Source organism: Meriones unguiculatus, chromosome 11 (genome assembly GCF_030254825.1).
Source record: "Meriones unguiculatus strain TT.TT164.6M chromosome 11, Bangor_MerUng_6.1, whole genome shotgun sequence".
NCBI classification, from domain to species: domain Eukaryota; kingdom Metazoa; phylum Chordata; class Mammalia; order Rodentia; family Muridae; genus Meriones; species Meriones unguiculatus.
This window is the reverse complement of record NC_083359.1, coordinates 20940722-20960533: the sequence shown is the minus strand read 5'-3', so window position 1 is coordinate 20960533 and position 19812 is coordinate 20940722. Positions and strand designations below refer to the sequence as shown.

General features: G+C 41.9%; 2 protein-coding genes and 1 pseudogene across 2 annotated transcripts; all 3 read left to right on the top strand.

Moving 5' to 3' along the window:
* Window positions 1-937: 937 nt before the first annotated feature.
* Window positions 938-1873, top strand: LOC110547382 (olfactory receptor 2Y1B-like). Its single transcript, XM_021634895.1, has one exon. The coding sequence runs from the start codon at window positions 938-940 to the stop codon at window positions 1871-1873; it is 936 nt and encodes a 311-aa protein (XP_021490570.1).
* A 3409-nt stretch (window positions 1874-5282) lies between these two features.
* Window positions 5283-8378, top strand: LOC110547383 (transcription factor Spi-C-like; annotated as a pseudogene).
* A 9033-nt stretch (window positions 8379-17411) lies between these two features.
* Window positions 17412-18347, top strand: LOC110547379 (olfactory receptor 2Y1-like). Its single transcript, XM_021634893.1, has one exon. It carries the CDS (start codon window positions 17412-17414, stop codon window positions 18345-18347), a length of 936 nt encoding a protein of 311 aa, XP_021490568.1.
* The last annotated feature ends 1465 nt before the right edge of the window (window positions 18348-19812 follow it).

Genomic DNA, 19812 nt, shown 5'->3' with positions numbered 1-19812 from the left:
TAAACTCTTAGAAACACTAAAAAATAAATTGAACATGATTGCTGATCAAGAAACTTAGACATGAAGGTCATACATAGAGACACAGGAACACACAGAGAACTGAACACAGACAATAGCTGATCTTTCGAATATATATAATCAAATGTGCAAGTCCCAAAGTTCTGTGTGGAGGGATGCGTAGTGATAAGAAATGTTGTAAAGATGCTTTGGAGGCTGGGAGATGGTTCCGTGGGTAAAGTGTTTGCTACCAAGCATGAGGACCTGGCCTATGTTACAGTGTAGTCATACACATTATCATTCTCAGCACTGGTGCTGAAGTTGCTATGTGCTCATCACTGATATTAGGAGCCCAGTTTGGTTCTCATCAGATGATGTGTTGCAGTATATAACCAATCCACTGTAGCTAATTTGGTGATAATCTCTCCTTCTTGTAGGTTCTGCTGTTACTGGAATCCAAGTGGACTGCAGGATATTTTTTATTTCTTTTGTTTAATTAATTACACTTTATTCACTTTGTATTCCTCCATAAGCCCCTCCCTCCTCCCTCCTGATTCCATCCTTCTTCTTCACGCATGCCCCTCCCCAAGTCCACTGATAGGGGAGGTCCTCTTCTCCTTCCTTCTGATCTTAGTCTATCAGATCACATCAGGAGTGGCTGCATTGTCATCTTCTGCGGCCTGGTAAGGCTGCTCCCCCTTGGGGGGGGGGGGTGATCAAAGAGCAGGCCAATTAGGGACTGCAAGATTTTTAAGACAAGGACTCTTTGTGTCTTTTGACTGTGACACCTAGGCAAAGTCATCAAGGGATAGGCCGGAATGAAGGCAAATGTGCCAGGCTTCATACAGCTTTGAGTTACTTTGTGGGATCAAGTGACTTCAAAATGTCTATTATGTTAGCAAGCATTGGGTTGTCTTCTGTTTTCTGAAGGTGAAGGACCATGGGCAGTTTCAACACCAGTTTGGAAGGCTGGTTCGTTTTGATGGGTTTTTCAGACTGGCCTCACCTGGAACGTGTCTTTTTTGTCTTCGTTTCAATTTTCTATTTTCTAACCATCTTTGGCAACTCCACCATCATCACACTCTCACGGATGGACCGCCGACTACAAACACCAATGTACTTCTTCCTTAACAACCTCTCCTTCCTGGACCTCTGCTACACCACCAGTACTGTGCCTCAGCTTCTTGTCAACATTTCTGGAATAGACAAGACCATGAGCTATGCTGCGTGTATGGCCCAGTTCTTCATAGTGCTCTTATTGGGTGGAACTGAGTGTGTGCTCCTTGTGGTGATGGCTTTTGACCGCTATGCTGCTGTGTGCCATCCACTCCACTACACAACCATTATGCACCCTGTGCTCTGCCAGGCATTGGCCATGTCCTCCTGGGTGGGAGGCCTCCTGAACTCTCTGATTCAAACAGGCCTAATCATGACCATACCACTCTGTGGCCATCACCTGAACCACTTCTTCTGTGAGATGCTTGTTCTCTTGAAGCTAGCTTGTGAGGACACAGGGGGAACAGAGGCCAACTTGTTTGTGGCCGGAGCCATCATTTTGGTCTGTCCCATAGCACTAATTCTAGGCACCTATGCATACATTGCTCATGCAGTGCTGAAGATCAAGTCAAGAGCTGGGCGCAGAAAGGCTCTGGGGACTTGTGGGTCCCACCTCCTGGTGGTTTCTCTGTTTTATGGCTCAGCCATGTACACATATCTACAACCTGTCCACAGGTATTCTGGGAGTGAAGGAAAGTTTGCTGCCCTCTTTTATACTATAATTACTCCTATGCTGAACCCTCTGATCTATACCCTGAGGAACAAGGATGTGAAGGGGGCTCTGTGCAAGGTGCTAGGGAGAGGTACAGACACAAGGTAAAAAGGGAACAGAAGTTCACACAAATATTGTCTAATATCATAAATATTTCTCATATCACAACACTTATTTTGCCTGTAGAGAACCATTAGAATAGAAGACATTCCTCAGTGTACATCATGCTTGCATTCCTTACTTATCTTTTTTCAGCCACTGACCCTCCATGTAATTTCTGTCTCCACAGTTAAAATTTAGAAAATGAAAAAATTCTACTAAACAATTAATGCTAAACTCCCTTGTATTGGGTATACATTGTATAAAGAAATTAAATTCCAGCAAAAACATTTTGTCGCTTGTAAAGTCTTTGACATTCTTTTATCTGCTAGCCCTCCACCTATCTAATACATGGAACATGTCAAAAATATACTTCTATGCATCTTTTCTGCCACAATCATATAAACAGCAAAATGAGTTTTTAAATATGTAAATTGAAAGGGTTAATACTAAAAGAGTATAATGTCAAAGCTGAAATAAATGACAAAAGTCAGAGGCAGAAGATGAATAACAGGATCATATTCAGTTATGGAAGTAAATCAAGAAAATGTCTCCAAAGAATAGAGAACATCTGCATGTATATTGTGGTTGTTAGTCTAGTGTTTTTGTGGGACTCGTAACAGCGGGGGTGGTGTCTCTGACTCTCTTGTCTGCTCTTGGGACCCTTTTCCTCCCACTGGGCTGAAAACTGTATTGATGGACTCCTATCATTCAGGTGGCTTGTGGGCTCCCCTTAAGAGGCCAAGAAATGCAGCAGCTTAAGATAAAGTGACATTAACCTTTAACCAGACTTGTGGGGTCCCTGGAAGATTTATTTTATTAGCAGGCTTATGAGAAATCCTAGAGGTCCAGCTACCCAGCAGCTCCCCTTTCCCCCATGGTATCAGGAAGTTTTCAAAGTACCTTCAAAGTCTAAGCAGGAGCACCCTGTTCCCACCACCACCACCTTTTTCTCCTAATAATGAAATGCATGCATATTAGAAACAATTTCGTAAAGAATTTTAAAAGGTCACTCATACTCCCAGTACCTTAATCACTGTTAACATTTTTATCATTCACTACTTCTCTGCAAAAATCAACAGACCAGCTTCTGGCTATTACAAATAAAGCTGCTACAAACATGGTCGAGCAAATGTCCTTATTGTGTACTTGAGCCTCTTTTGGATATATGCCTAGAAGTGGTATGGCTGGATCTTGAGGAAGTGCTATTCCTAGTTGTTTGAGAAAGTGCCAGATTGTTTTCCAGAGCGGTTGTACAAGTTTACATTCCCACCAACAGTGGAGGAGGGTTCCCCTTTCTCCACAACCTCTCCAGCATGTGTTGACACTTGAGTTATTCATCTTAGCCATTCTGATGGGTGTAAGATGAAATCTCAGGGTCGTTTTGATTTGCATTTCCCTGATGGCTAATGATGTTGAGTATTTCTTTAAGTCTTTCTCTGCCATTCGATATTCCTCTACAGAGAATTCTCTGTTTAGCTCTGTTTCCCATTTTTTAATTGGATTACTTGATTTGCTGCTTTTCAACTTCTTTAGTTCTTTATATATACTGGATGTTAGCCCTCTGTCAGATAGAGGGTTGGTGAAGATTCTTTCCCAATCTGTAGGCATTCATTTTGTTTTGATGACAGTGTCTTTTGCTTTACAGAAGCTTTTCAGTTTTGTGAGGTCCCATTTATTGCCCAGATGTCCCTCAACTGAAGAATGGATACAGAAATTGTGGTACATCTACACTATAGAATATTTCTCACAATAAAAAAACAAGGAAATCATGAAATTTGCAGGTAAATGGTGGGATCTGGAAAAGATCATCCTGAGTGAGCTATCCCAAAAGCAGAAAGATGCACATGGTATATACTCACTCATATAGACATATAACATAGAATAAGCCTACTAAAATCTGTACATCTAAAGAAACTAATCAAGAGGGAGGACTCCTGCTAAAATGCTCAATTCCTATCCAGAAAGGCAAAGAGGATGGACATCAGAAGAAGGCAAAAAAGAGGAAACAAGTCAGGATCCTGACACAGAGGGCCTCTGAAAGGCTCTGCCCTGCAGACCATCAATGCAGATGCTGAGACTTATGGGCAAACTTTGGGCAGAGTGCAGGGAATCTTAGGAAGGAAGTGGGAAACTTGATTAACCTCATTATGATTTGTTATATATTTCTTAAGGTATTAAACTTCAAAGCAACCCTACTGCCAAAAACTTTAATTAAACTCTGACCAATGTGGAATATTAGGTCTGTGTTTTATTTACATGTGGCTGACAATTGAAGGCTAGGATCAAGAGCCAATTATATCAGCCTGGCACCATTTCTTTCTTTTGCTGGGATAAAATATTTGTATTGTAGTTGGGGCTTCTTTTGCTGTGATAAACACCATGATCAAAAGCAATTTGGGGAGTAAAGGGTTTATTTCATCATACACTTACAGGTAACAACCCATCACTGGGGAACTCGGTGCAGGAACTCAAGTAGGAACCTGGAGACAGGAACTGATACAGAGGCCATATAGGAAAGCTGCTTACTGGCTTTATCTCCTTGGCTTGCTCAGCCTGATTTCTTATTCATACCAGCACCGCCTGCCCAGGGTTGGCATCATCCACAATGGGCTGAACCCTCCCACATCAATCAATAATTGGGAAAATGCCCTCACAAGCTTGCAGAGGTATTTTTTTTTCTTAACCACTGAGCCATCTCTCCTCCACCAGAGGAATTTTCTCAATTGTTGTTCCCTCCTCTCAGATGTGTCTAGCTTGTGTCAAAACAAAAACAAACCAGCGGCCACCACAATTGGGAAACAGATATCTTCCATACTGTCCCCTCGAGCACAAAAAGCTTCTAGTCATGATTATCTTTGCTGGTGTCTGTGACTGTTTATCTGTGACTCTCCATCTCTCACTCACATGCACTGAACTCCCACAGCAAGGCTCCATGCTGTGTAATCACCAGGACATTGTGACCAGGGTCAAAGTTTATTTTTGTTATGAGACAGAAATATAGGAATCCACCAGAAGGTCTTTGGGAATAGTAAACTTCAGTTGGTGCTCAAAATTGTAAATTCAAGGGTACAGAAGTGTAATCCCAGCACTGGTAAAGACTAATACAGGAGGACTGCAAGATCAAGGCTGGTCTGGATCAAAAAATAATTAAATAAAAGAAAGTTTTAAGGTAGTTTTTAAAACCACCTTGGGGGGGCCTCAAAAGTCTTAGATCAAATTTAATTTTTTCCAACAACAACAGCATCATAAAAGAATGAAAGTATTTCCCAGAGAGGTTTTATCTCCCAACTTATCAAACATGAACATGACTAAGACCTAGCTATTGACTGGCTACAAGGTTGGGTTGGGGAGACCCGTTAAGTGATGGGGAAGATGCATAACTGAAGCAGGTGTTCCTCGGTGTCAGGCACGTGGGATGAGCCGCACTGAACGTGGGTTTCTGGCCTTCATCTTGGAGAAGTTTAAACTGAATGATCCAGAAAACCACAGGCGTCGTGGCCCTGCAATGTGGTCTTAGTACGGCCTTGCGGGATTAAAAAGTGTAAGAAACCTCCCAAAGCTCATTAACTGGTAGCAGAGTAAGTCTTGATTAGAAAGAAAAACAGTTTTCCTGATGGAGCATGGAGAGAGGAAACCTTCACCTGAAGGATAACAAGGTGTTTGAAATCTTTGTTGCATACCATCTTCCATTTTTTAAAAAGAGTACATCTCAGGAAAACAAGAAAACCTCTACATCCCACCACAAAGGTAAAACTCCAAACTTCATGCCGCTCTGTCCAAGAGCTTATTCAAATCAACGCTGAGGGCACCAGGGACTTCTTTTTTCAGTAGCTGTTTCATTCCAGGCATTGTCCTAGGGACTGGGGACGTAAACCTGTGTAAAATAAGGCAATTTATTAATCTGGTTTTACTCGAAGAGACTAAAAATTGGTGCTTATTGACAAGTATGAATGCTGCGTGGTGGGTCAAAAAATTAATTTTTTAAAGACTTATTTATTTTATTATGTATACAATGTTTTGCCTGTGTGTACACCTGAAGGACAGAAGAGAGCACCAGATCTCACTACAGATGGTTATGAGCCACCATGTGGTTGCTGGGAATTGAATTCAGGTCCTCTGGAAGAGCAAGCAGAGCCATTAACCTCTGAGCCATCTCTTCAGCCCCCCAAAAAATTATTGATAAATCCCCAGAATGATATAAATAGTGATCTTAAAGAAGAAAGAAAGAAAGAAAAAACCACAGGTGAGAAATGAGACAGGATCTTTCCTGAAACATGTTTGACTTCTATGTGGGAGATCATTAAATGGAAGAAATTTCTAGAAGGAAATAGTTTTCTGATCTCATTCTTTTTTTTTTTTTTTTTTCAGTGCAGGGAAATTTTATTTATTTCGCAAGAGAGCCTTTCCTAGAGAAAGTGGCATTTTCTGTATAAGACAATGTTTGGGTGGCTCAGCACCTGCTAAAGGCATAACAAACATTTGCTAAATACGATGAACGCCACTCAGCGTGTGTGGTTTGATGTGTTGCTTTCCTCTCTGCTGTTCTGATCTCATTCTGACAAGGCCCCATGCTATAAGTTTTTCCTGCCTTAATTTCATATTTTGTTAGAATCAATCAAAGTAGGCACCGTTGAACTGCGCTGAAGTCTGGGCCAGTATACATCAAAAATACCCAGTAATAAACAAATAAACAATTAAATACATTTATTCTGACAACCACAAAATGCAATTCTGTGTAGACTTTAAACACCGGGAAACCATCAAAAATAAGCATCACTGTGCAACCATCACTGCTTTGGTATATTAAAAGATGTTTGTAACTTATCTTTTTAATTCTTGAGGGAGACAAAATTTTCAAGGATTTCTAAAGGGGATTCAAATGTCATACTCAATAAAAATATCTTTAACATCCATTTTCCAGAAAAGAAAGTAATATTAATCTGTTATCTCTTCTAGACCAACTTTAAAAAGTCCAGACCCATCTCCAGCTTGGAAGATCGCAAAGAGGTTAAGTACAATACTACCCTCTTCTAGAGGACCCAAGTTTGGTCCCTACCACTTTGAACCTCCTGAAAGTCCAGCCACAAGGGATCCGACACTCTCTTCTGGCTTCTGTGGACACCTGTACTCGCATCACACATAAGCACACAGATACACACACACACGGTGGTTTAAATGAGAATGCCCCCCCTTAGGCTCATATATTTACATGCTTAGGCCCCAGCTGATGACTGTTTGGGAAGGATAATGTGTGTGGCCTTGCTGGAGGGCGTGTGTCACTGGAAGTGGAAGCCCAGGCCAGGTCCTGTGTCTGTCTGTCTGTCTGTCTCTCTCCATGCCTGCTGCCCATGGGTCAGTATGTGAAGCTCTCAACCACTGCTCCAGGGCCATGCCTGTGATCATCCCATCATGAGGGTCACCCCTTTCATCCTGTACAAAAATCAACTCCAAAGGCACCAGTGACTTTAATGTGACTTCAGCCTGAAGTTCTGAAACTGCTAGGAGAAAAAGTAGGGGAAGCGTTTGGGGACAGAGACATGGAAACAGGCTTCTGAATAGGATTCTACTTGTTCAAGAAGTAACGCTAACAATTGAAAACTGAATTTTCGGAGACTGCCAGGGAAGAATGAGTTTGTCTCCATCTTGTACCATCTGATCCTGTATTGGACAGAACTTTGAACCCAGAGCACGTTGTGCAAGTGATTTACCACTGAGTTTTCTTCCTCGACTCTTCAATCAATTCATGAATGATGAACTCCTGCATTTCACCATTGGTGCAACAAACTTGCATTGAACAAGACAGGCTGGGTCAAGCTTTTGAAGATGCCTTTTGAAGTACCAACACAGCATTCAGTTGAGAACATCAATGCTCTCCAGAACATAAAAATTGCATGGCCTTCATTAACCATATCTTCACGTTAGAGGCAATCCTAACTACTGTGGAATGATATCCACAGAGGAAGCCCCTTCCCCCATGATTGGAAAAGCGTAACAAATGGTGCAACAGACTTGTTTTTGGAAGAAACTTCTCATCAATCCCTGCAGAACATAACTGAAAGCCAGCTGGTACAAGTCTCCCTCTTCCAGTAAAAGGGAGGGAAACTCAGGAGGAAGCTTCGGCTGTTTGAGTACCTTTTCCCTGTGCAATTTAGAGATAGTGTCTTGTATTCAATGAGTCAATAAAACCAAGGGTGTCCTTCAGGTTTAAAAAAAAAAAAAGAAGAAGAAGAAAAGAAAAGCTTGCTGAGCTTTGGGGAAAAAAAAAGGCAACTGAAAACCCATGACTAACCAGAAAATCGCCTTGAGGAATCATGCCAGAACTGGCAAGATCATGAAAATCCAGAGAAAGCTGATCTACCAGTGCAGTGAAGCTATTCTCCAAAGACTCGTTCCATCTCAGTTCCTGGGGAAAAGCCTCTTCTACTCACAGTTTGGCCAGCCTGATCAGGAATATCTCCTCATAAGCCACTGGAATGCAAACTACTATGCTTACTCCAATTACCAGAGCTAAGCCATCCCAGTTCCCTCTCATTCCTTACCTTGCTAGCACCAGAAAACCCAAGTTTCAGAATTTTTCCAAAGCATATAACTTGTTCTCCATATTCACAGATTCTACACCCATGAGACAAAATCATCTAGGGAGAACTCTGCATAGAAAGTGTTTGGACTTTTCATCTTTTCCTGACAAAATTTTAGGTAGATTTTACACTACTTTGGTATTAAAAGGAACCTAAAGATGTTTCAGAAGAGTGCTTATAATTTGCCTGCAGATACTTTGCTAGTGTCCATGAACTGGGTAGCCAAGAACATCCTGGAACCAGTTTTCTGAGAAATGCTGAGGTGCACTTGGTAATTTTACTAAAAATCAATTTAGTTTCAAGCAAAAAAAAGAAAAATGAATTTCCATGAAATTAAAAAGCTTCTTCACAAAAAGAAAACAATTAATTGAGTGAATGAACAACCTAAAGAATGGAAGATGACTGGTGCTATTTATGTAACAGAAAATTAATATCTAGAACATGCAAAGAACTCAGAAAACTAAAAGCAAAAAAAAAAAAAATCAAACCAGTCACTTAATACATGGGCTAATGGAATGAACCAATAGTTTTTCCAGATGATGTGCAAACAGCCAATCAACCTACGGGAAAATGTTCAACTTTACTATCCACCAGAGAAATGCAAACTAAGACTACATTGGGATTCTGTCTCACCACATTCAGAAGGACAGCCAGCAAGAAGACACTTGGGACTTTAAATGAATCCAGTCACTATGGAAATCAATATGAAATGTCCTTGGAAAACTAAAAACACCCATGGGGGCTCACAGAGAAAAGAACCACCAACCAAAGAATATGCATGGACTGGACCTAGACCTTCTACACATATGTAGCAGATATGCAGAGTGGTCACCTTGTAGGTCCCCTAACAATGGGAGTAGGGGCTGTCTCTGACTCTGTTGCCTGCCTCTGTATCCCTTTTCCCTAGCTGGGCTGCCTTGCCAGGCCCTAGTTGGAGAGGATGTGCTTAACCCTGCTCCAACTTGAGATGCCAGGGTGGATTGGGTACCCCTTGGAGGCCTTCCTTTCTCCGAGAAGAAGAGTGGGGGAGGGGGAGAAAGGGGCATGAGGGTAGAACTGAGGGAGGAGGGAGGGGCTGAGGTCAGTCTGTAAAGAGAGTAAATAAATAAGCAAACAAAACAAAAACAAACAGCACCTAAGAGGGAGCAGAAAGCTTAAAAGACCCCGAGGGTAGACCATCTGCTGCAAAAATGCAACTTTTATATATGATGGAGAAGTAGCTACAGCCAGGCAGTCTCAGCAGCATGGTCATCTAAACAAGACCTGAGAATGACACCAGCTATCGGCATGTCAGTGTGGACTGAAGAGATCTCACAAGGACCTATCCCTAGAGGAAGGGCTACAGGCAGTCTGGATGTAGGAAAGCCTCCTGATAGGCAATCCAATCCCAAGTCACCATCTCTAAATATATATACATATGAGAAATACTAAATAAACTCACCAGGTTGTATTTATAAACTTATAAGTAGATAGACATGTAATAATAATAAGTAAAGAGTAAAAGGTCATGAATTGAAGAAGGATTGCAAGGGATGTGGATGGAACTAGAGAGAGGAGAGGAGAAATTAGGTAAATACACTACATATATGAAATTTGTCCAAAAAAAAAAAGAACAAACCTTACAACTGTACTCATTTGAAAACAAACTAAAGATAACTCTATCTTATGGCCCAACTGTACCCCTCCTGGGTATTTATCCAAAAGATGCTAAGTCTATTTCTCACAGAGATCTGTCCCATCAATGTTTATTGCAGCAATATGCACCACAGCTAAGTCATGGAATCAACCTATGTTTCCAGCAACTAAGAAAGGGATCAAGAAATGCAGTACATATACAAATCTATCAGAAATAAAGAAAGTCATATTAAATAAAGAGTCATATTCATCGGGGAGGGGTGTAATGAATGCAAGCTAAAATCGTTGTGTTAAACAAAATGAGATGAATTCAAAAACACAAATTCAATATTTTCCCTCATGCATAAGACTCTAGATCTAAAGTTACATGTATGTGTATGTGTGTATATGTGTATGCAGTTCACAAAACTAGAAAGAACATCATGAAAAAGGAGGAAAGTATCTTAATTGTGCTGGTTAGTTTTCCTGTCAATTTGACACAAACTTGAGTCATCTGCAAAGAAGAAAGCTCATTTGAGAAAATGCCTCTATTAGATTTTCTGTACACAAGCCCATGGGGCATTTTTTTATTAATAATTGGCACGAGAGGGTCAAGGCCCCTGTCGGTGTTGCCACCCCTGGGCTGGTGGTCCTACACTGTATAAGAAAGCAAACTGAGCGAGCTAGGGAGAGCAAGCCAGGAAGCAGTATTTCTCAATGGCCTTTGCTTCAGTTCTTGCCTCTATGTTTCTGCCTTGAGTTCCTGCCCTGAATTCTCTGAATGATAAACTGTGAGATATAAAAATCAAATAAACCCTTTCTTCTCCAAGTTTCTTTTGGTTGTGGCCTTTATCATAGAACTAGAAAGCAAACTAGGATATTAATGGAGAAGGTAAAGGGACACATGCAATCAAGAAAATAGAAAGCAGGACTAGAGAAAGAAAGTGAACTCTCTAGGGGTGAGTGGGGATTGAAAAATGGCAATGGGAGAGATAAAAATAAGAGCAAAATATAATGTACATATGTATGAAGATCTAGTGATGAAAGCTATTACTTTGTATTCTAATCTTAAAAAGTAATAAATTTGGATAAAATTCATAAGCAAAAAAAGAGAAGGAAAAGAGGAAGAAAGGAAGGAAATGAAATGCACCCTAACTCATATAAAGGAAACAAATATCAGTTGGATCAAAGGATCAACGATCTAGGCATCATTTGTAGACTCCAGAGGAAGGAAGACAGCTGTAGTTCCGTGAACACGTCAAGCTTCAAGTGTGACATGGACTTTGATCTGTCTGTCAAAGGGCTCGTAGGGGTCAATAGAGTAAAGAAGAAGAAGGAATCTCGGGCTGCAGAATCACAAGAGCAAGTAAGAAGCTGTCCAGAGAATGCACAATAGGTCACTTGGGTTTGACAGAGCGGGGGGAGTAGAGAGCACCGAGGGCTGCAGGGTAGGTCTTGGAGAGCCAGTCAAGTTCACTGTAATTGCCACAGTGGGACCGTGAGGTCTCCAAGGTTGTGCTTTGTAAGCAACTCGCTCTCCACTGCCATAAAGAGTGCTTCCGGAAGGCTGGGCATATAACTCAGTGGCAGAGTGCTTACTTTACCACGCAGGAGGCCCTGGGCTCAATGTCCAGGAAGGCATGTGAGTTCCCTCAGGGAAGAATTGGTGTTTGCAGCTTTACTTTCAGGAGGAGGGTTGGTAACACACCAGATACTACCTCTTGGTTTCAGAGGGTCAGGGCAAAGGGGGACACTGCACCTCCTAGGTTAGGTGCCTCGATACTGTCTACTATATGTATGCTGTCACGACTTCTAAGAAATAGGAGCACTGACCTGAGCTCTTCCCACTGCGGAACCAGGGTGAAGTGTCTTTCAGACATCACAAGGAGCCGCCAGTCTTCTGTGGGCCTCACCTCTGCCTTGAAGCCAGTAGAACGAAGAGAGATAAAGGCAAGAGATTTGTCTTTGAACTTCAGGTAAGTGGGGATTGGATGAGATACTCACATTCACACTTCAAAAAGAAAGATTCCACTAAGCAATCAGCATTAGACTCCACTGTTCTGGGTCATTAGTTTGGGAGCAAAGAACATTAAATTGATGTAAAAATATTTTATCCCTTACAAAGTCTTACATTCTCTCTCACCTAACCACACTGCTCTGTTGTACATCAGGTCTGAAAAATTCTTGCCTGAATCTCTTTCTAGGAAATGCATAAAGTTAGTGAAATAAGTTTTAAAATATAAACAGTGGGGTTCTTAGATACACAGTAAGTTGCAGGCATCACTGAGGACCAAAGAATAGAAGTATAATTAGGGTTGTGGAAACAAACCACGAAGTTTTTGGAGGAGTACACCCAGGAGGTCCCCATCATAAATGGAGGCTGTGTTCTGCGTGCAGGTCATGAAAAACATGAATCTCCTAATTCACTCTTTGAAGCTCAGCTACACTATGAATAATCTATGGTTTGGGGATATATACCGAGTATCCAGGGTAGATTAGTCGTGGATAATTGATTGAAGAGCCTTTCAGGTCTCCTGAAAAGCTTGTGGAATAAAAATGCGATAGTGTTCTGTGTCCATCATGAAAGGGATAGGAGCACATCAGAGGATAAGTGGGTCTGTACAAGAGCATGGGGTTAGAGCAAAGGTAGAACAAGGCTTTGGTGCCTGGTTGGTTTTGATAGTGACATTGATGTCCTAACAATAAGACAACCACATGTGAAGGTCTAATGAAACAAAGTGAAAGCAGATTCAAACTTAAACAATACACGCTCAAAGAAGGTGATTAGCGATGAGTTGATAGGATTTTTTTTTTCATTGTTAAGAACTAAATTTAAGCTGGTATGGCTTGAATGTGGTCCCATTATAACCTGGCAAGATCATCAAAATAGTGGCCCAGGAAGAAGGATTTAATCATACATACTGTCAGAAATAAAGTTAACATCCTTGATGATCAAAAGTTCATTATTTCATATACGTACAGACACATACAGGGAAGTGAGTACAGATAAAATCTGATCTTTATAATAAAGAAAGCCAAATATGGAAATATCAAAAAATATGTGCACCACAAAGATTAAGAGAAGGGGTTCAAAGTTTAGCATATTGTTAACATTAGAAGGTGAATAAAGGAATCTACAAGGCATTAATTAACAAGGAGTGCAAGCTGGAGAAACTGGTACCTAAGTAACAGACTCATGGGCAATGTAAGATTTGCAAGGTGAGGAGTGTCAAACACAGGGAGTCTCTGGTCTCAGCGTTCCAAGTAGGCATTGATGTGGTTCTGAAGACCAGCCCAATCTCCGGAGCCTTGACAACTAGAAAACATAGAACATCCCGTAGAGCCACAGACTCATAAGGGGAGCACACAGAAGTCAAAGCATATTTAAGCAAAAAAAAAAAAAAAAAAAAAAGGATTCACTTGATGGGGCAGAGAAAGAAAGCACCTTGACCTTGAGGTTGCATAGCTTGGGGCTATGGCATACAGTATATGGGTCTTTGCACATGGCATTCCAGAATAAGAGGCTAGATCCCCAGGAAGCAAGACAATATCTTCACCCCACTAAACAAGACTGAACTGCCTTCAAGGCTTTGTGCCTAAGGACCTGTCCAACAGTTGTCCCGGGATGATGCTGCAGGCTCAGTGAGCTCATCCTTCAGTGCTCTTCTGTGACAGCCATCCAGAGAGTGAAACTAATTCTGTGAAAGACAGGGCACCCACCACACTCATCCCATCAGTCATGGTGTTGCGTTTTGTGAGAAATGGATGCATGGAACATGCTGGAGCAAATGGGAAGATCCCTTTTAAGAAGGAAATGGGGGCTTAGCTGTGGAGGAAATAAAGGCAAAGGACTCATTAAACAAACTCTTGCAGGAAGTGATTTTTAGGTCTCATTGTTGCCCTGTTTAACCTCGGATTTAGGTATACTCAGTTGGGGAAACACTGTTGACTCCATGTTGAGTCTCAGTGTTGAGTCTTGTTGAGTCTCAGGTCATTACATCTTTCCATCTATGTCTTATAATTTCTTAGAAAACGGTTGTCAGGACTGCAGGTTTCTTCCTCACGCCCACTCCACGTTTGCCCATTTTTCTCTGATTCTACTTCACCTACTACCTACTTTGGTGATTACTGAAATCTAGTTTCATCAAGGTCAAATTATTTTGGATTATGATTCTACCATACATGTGTCACATAATTAGAAGCCCAAGCTTTTCTACAGCTGCAAATGTAGAGTTTCTATCTGTGGTTTTAAAAATTGTTAATAATGCTATAGCCATGCTTGGCTAAATTGCTGTGCTACCAGCTGAGATATATTGTAGACTTGTTAATTTCCCCCTGAGAATATTCCTATATTTCTGAGCTATTTATACGTACCATGCATTTTACTATATTACTAAAATATGGAAAACATCCATTCACTCATCTAACAACATTTGATGCTTTTTATTTGGTACTGTTTTCTTGTTGCTATTGTAGTTGTTTTTACATTTAAGGGAAACAGAGTCTCACTATGTCACCCAGGCTGACCTCAATCCCATGATCTTCTTGCCTGAGACTTCAGAATGCTAGAATTACAGAGCTGTGCCACCTTTAACCTCAACCAAAAACTCATCAAATTCTTGGTGTGGTGATGGACACCTTTAATCCCAGCACTTGGGAGACAGAGGCAGATGGATTTCTGTGAGTTTAAAGCCAGCCTGGTCTTTATAGAGTTCTAGGCTAGCCAAAGCTATATATAATGAAACTATCTCAAAAAAGGGGGAGACCCTTATCAAATAACTGTTTCTTTGCTTTGCACCTAAGTACCTAAACCAGAAGAGGCAAACTTTCGGAAAGGGTGACATGTGCAGTGACTGATCTGACCTGTGAGGATCTATCTGAGAACCTAAAATATCTGGCACTTTCTTATTAGAAGGTATTTAAAAAAACATCTTTGACAAAACTGGTAGTGAGATATATAGAATTTATCATATATATATATATATATATATATATAAAACTTAAATATAGAATTTATCTTTTTTGTTGTTGTTGTTCTTTTCAATGCAGTTTATTCAGGAACCTTGAACAATCTTCTGACCCTGGAGAAAGCCAGCCCACAGCTTAAATAGCCTCTGGGTAGCCAACCCAGGCGTGCCTCGTGGGCAATGCAGATAGGTCCACATACACAGAAGCAAGCCAGATCCTCAGCCTTAGCCAAATATGGAGTTGTTTGTGACAGAGAGCACTCACCATCGGGAAGGTGGAAGGCAGAAACCAGCTCCATCTTTAAGGCACGGCATTACGCAGCTCTCTACAGTAGTTGACAGATTTACTCTTTTTCATGAGGGAGAAATCAAAACATCTTGTTGAAATCATCAATTCAGCTCTAGGGTATCTGTGGTGACCTTCCAGTTCAGTAAACTTATCCCAAAACTTATCATGGGTCAGTGTGGCAAAAGCTATTCACACTAAGCATAGATAGAAATCTCTTCGTCCATGCTTTGCTTGTTTTCTTGGGTGGGTGGGTGGGTGGGTGGTTTAGGCATACCTTTTGGTGTGTTTTAAGACAGGGTCTCTGTCCTATTTAGATTCAGCTGTCAAAAAGGCACAGCTCAGATTCATTTGAGGGAGTCTCAGTTGGGGGATTGCCCAGACCAGATTGGCTTGCGGCCATGTCTTTGAGAGATTGTTTGGTTAATGTTTGATGTGGGAGGGCACGGCCTACTAGAAGCAGCACCTTTCCTAGGCAGATGGGCCTTGGTGATATAAGAAAGGTAGCTAAGAGAGCTAGAAGGAGCAAGGTGATAAGCAGTATTCCTCGGAACTCCTGCCTTGAGCTCCTGTCTTAGCTACCCTTAATAATGAGCAGTGACCTGTAAAATAAGCTAAGCCCTTTCCTCCCAAAATTTTACTTGGTCAGTGTTTTATCACAACAACAGAGAGCAAACTAATAATCTTATAAAGCTCTGGAGGGCCTTGAATTTGCCATGAAGCTGAAAATAATCTTGAATTCCTGATCCTCCAATCTCTACCTCCCAAGTACTCAGGACAGTGAGAAGAATAAATTTTTATATATATCTGACTTTCATGATTTATCAATGATTTTTTTTTACAGATGTCAGCTTTCTCTTGTTGCTTAGTATATAAACTTTTCAAGTCTGCTAGTTTTTAAAATACCATTTTAAGGCATCGCCTTAGAGTTGACAATATACATTTATAAATAACCCTCTACTTTCATATAGCCATATTCTACTGCAAAGGCAACATAAGCCTCATATACTAACAAACTCCTTGTATCATTATTGTTTATCAAGCTATAGAAACAGAATACATGTTTGCTATGATAATTTCAAAATATTGTCTGATATAGCAAGAAAGGACCAAACAGTCAGACTTATGAACTCAGTCTGGTTCATCCTCTGTCTCAAACTACTGAGACAGTCTATCTCAGAGACTAGGAAAATAGCATAATACCAAATACTAATGTTGCATCTTCCACATTAGATTTTGAAAACATTAGATTTTTGAAAATATGAAGAAGGCCCTACATTATCTCTACATTCAGACAAGGAAACATTTCCAGACAAGGAAATATTTCCAGAGGGTTGAGTAGCCTGTCTAAAGCCATAGAACAAACAGGCAACAGGGATGGGGTTCAAGACAGGCCACACCCTTACAATCCAGTGATCTGCTTGGTGGCCTGTAGAAGGTGTGTACAAGATCAAGCCTGGCAACATGCCAGTATGGAGGACAGAAGGGTTCACAAGACCCTACCCCTGGCTAAAGAAGGAGCAATTAACAACTGATGGCTGCCAGGAGGCATCAGTTCAACAAGTCATCATTTTCATCAAGGGTGCAGCCTCCAGTAGGCCAACCATGCTCCAGTAGTTAGTCTCATGCCCACGTACAAACTGACATTACAAATTGGATCCAGTGGGTTACATTTCTTTGGAAGATAGAGGACATGAAGTTAGGAGAGGGTTGGGGAAGTTGGTGGACGAAGGGGTTAAGAAGAAGGAGTGAAAATGAATATGATCAAAATATCCTGTCTAGGAATTAACAAACATATCTATAAGGATGTTTTAACACAAATGGAAAGAATATCAACATCAATAGAACCTCTAAAAAAAAAAAACACTCTTTGAGAAAAGACTTCTCTGTGTACCTCTGGCTGTCCTGGAACTCAATATGTAAACCAGGCTGACCTTGAACTCAGGAACCCACCTGCCCCTGCCTTCTGATCACTGAGATCAGTGGTACACACCACCACCTGGCAAAATCTGCAATTTTAAGGCATCTGAGGAGGGAATAGTCATTCATGTTCTTCATGGAAGCACTGAGTTGTCTTCTGTTTGCGCAGGTGGAAGACTATGGAAAGTCTGAACACCAGTTCAGAAGAGGGCTTCATTTTGGTGGGATTCTCAGACTGGCCCCACCTGGAGCCTGTCTTTTTTGCTTTCATTTCTATTTTCTACTCTCTGACTCTCCTTGGCAACACCGTGATCATCATTCTGTCTCGACTGGACCTCCGCCTGCACACACCCATGTATTACTTCCTCTGCCACCTCTCCTTCCTGGACCTCTGCTACACGGCCAGCACCGTGCCTCAGCTCCTGGTCAATCTCTCTGGACTTGACAGGACCATCAGCTTTGGAAGGTGTGTGGCCCAGCTCTTCATAATGCTCTCCCTGGGAGGAATTGAGTGTGTGCTTCTGGTGGCAATGGCTATAGATCGCTATGCCGCTGTGTGCCGCCCACTCCACTACACGACCATTATGCACCCCCCTCTCTGCAGGGCACTGGTTGCATTCTCCTGGGTGGGAGGCCTCGTGAACTCTCTGATTCAGACAAGCCTGGTGATGGCCATGCCTCTCTGTGGACACATACTGAACCACTTCTTCTGCGAGCTGCCTGTTCTCCTGAAGCTGGCCTGTGAGGACACAGGGGGAATAGAGGCCAATTTGTTTGTGGCCCGGGTCATAATCTTAGTCTGTCCTTTAGTGCTCATTCTAGGCTCCTATGCCCACATTGCCAGGGCAGTGCTGAACATCAAGTCAACGGCTGGTCGCAGAAAGGCTTTTGGGACGTGTGCATCTCACCTCATTGTGGTTTCTCTGTTTTATGGCTCAGGCATATACACATATTTACAACCTGTTCGTGGGTATTCTGAAAGTGAGGGGAAGTTTGTTGCCCTCTTTTATACTGTCATCACCCCCATGCTCAACCCTCTGATCTATACCCTGAGGAACAAGGATGTGAAGGGGGCTCTGTGGAAGGTGCTAGGGAGAGCCAAGGACTCCAAGTAGAAGAGCAAACAAGAGCTAGTAAAATATTTAACATTAGGTTGGTGCAAAAGTATTTGATGCTTACTATTGGAATACATTATTCATAAATGTGATTGTATAACACATCATTTTAATTGGAATTTCTCACTTTTTGCTACTGACGTTACTTGTTCGTTTTATATTTATTTTATACTATGGAAATGGTATGGAACAAATTCAAATGACTTTCTTAGTCCCTATGTCCCAACATAGGTTCAGCCTCGGTGGTCAAAACACTGCTTTCATCACACTATCCCAGCTCATCAGAGTTCAAGGCTTCGTTTTCAAGGGTAGGATAGCACAGTAATCCCAAGACTTTGCCTTGGGACTCAGGGATCGGTGAAACCCAACCCTGGGATGATTCTAATGGCTCCCACACCCAGGTTAGTGTCCATACAGAGAGTTCTAGAATCAAGGCAACAGGAGGCCTGTTTCCCTGATGTCACATTTCTGTTCTGGCCATCATCACCTGCTGCTGGTTATGGTGGATTTGGGTCATCTACCTCAGCAGCATGCAGCTCAGGCCAGTGAGTACGTTGGTTTTATCTAGACCTGCGATGATCTCAAGGGACCAGATTCGGTGTAGTCTTTGTGGTGTTTGTGGTCAGGAGTGCTCCATGTAGCTAGGGCCTTGTCTTGGTATGGTTAGCTCACCGAGAGCAAGGGGGATTACTTGCTTCTAATCACAGGCCACAGCTCACAACTGAGGTGATTTCTATGGTGCAGAAGGGTTGTACTATGAAAACAACCTTCTTGGGACCCACTCACACCTGCTGAACAGCACACCAGCTCTGTCTGGGCTGGCATCCCCCTCCAGCTCTGAAACACTGACATACATCAGTAGCGTGCCTGTGGCTATCCTGGGCTTAGCCTGCCATCTAGTGCTGAAAAGGGAAAGGGGACTACAGACTGAGAGTGAATGAAAAGAAGCTTTAAACATCTGCAAAGACAACCATACAGCCGGATTTAAGCGGCTGGAATAAATCCTTAGTTCTTCGGTTCATAAATGATGTTGTACAGCAATACACACCAAGAGCTTCCACGGAAGCATGTCTTCACCTGACTAAGCAAGGAGACAACAGGGCAAACACTTGAATGGAGAACTTAAAATAGATGGTTAAGGGAAATGAATAAACAAATACAGGCAATGCAGAAATAACGCAGAATCCCAACCCCAAAAAAATATTTAAGAACCAACATAGGGAGCCAGAAACAATTCAAAAGTCAAACAGAAGGGCTGGGGTCACAGCTCGGTGGCAGAGGATTGGCTGGCTGTGAGCAAAGCCCTGGATCTGAGCCCTAGAACCACAGTAAAAGAGAAAATCGAGCAGAAGTCATTGAGCAGAAAAGCAAGTGAAAGAAAACTGACTCCCTTTCTCCAGATTCTGTCAACTATCAACAGCTTCTTTGCTAGCGTGGGAGCTTATGAGACCCTCCCCACTTGTGC

Bases quoted from the DNA above. Each gene is read 5' to 3' on its own strand.
- LOC110547379 (XM_021634893.1), top strand. From the start codon at position 17,412: ATGGAAAGTCTGAACACCAGTTCAGAAGAGGGCTTCATTTTGGTGGGA.
- LOC110547382 (XM_021634895.1), top strand. From the start codon at position 938: ATGGGCAGTTTCAACACCAGTTTGGAAGGCTGGTTCGTTTTGATGGGT.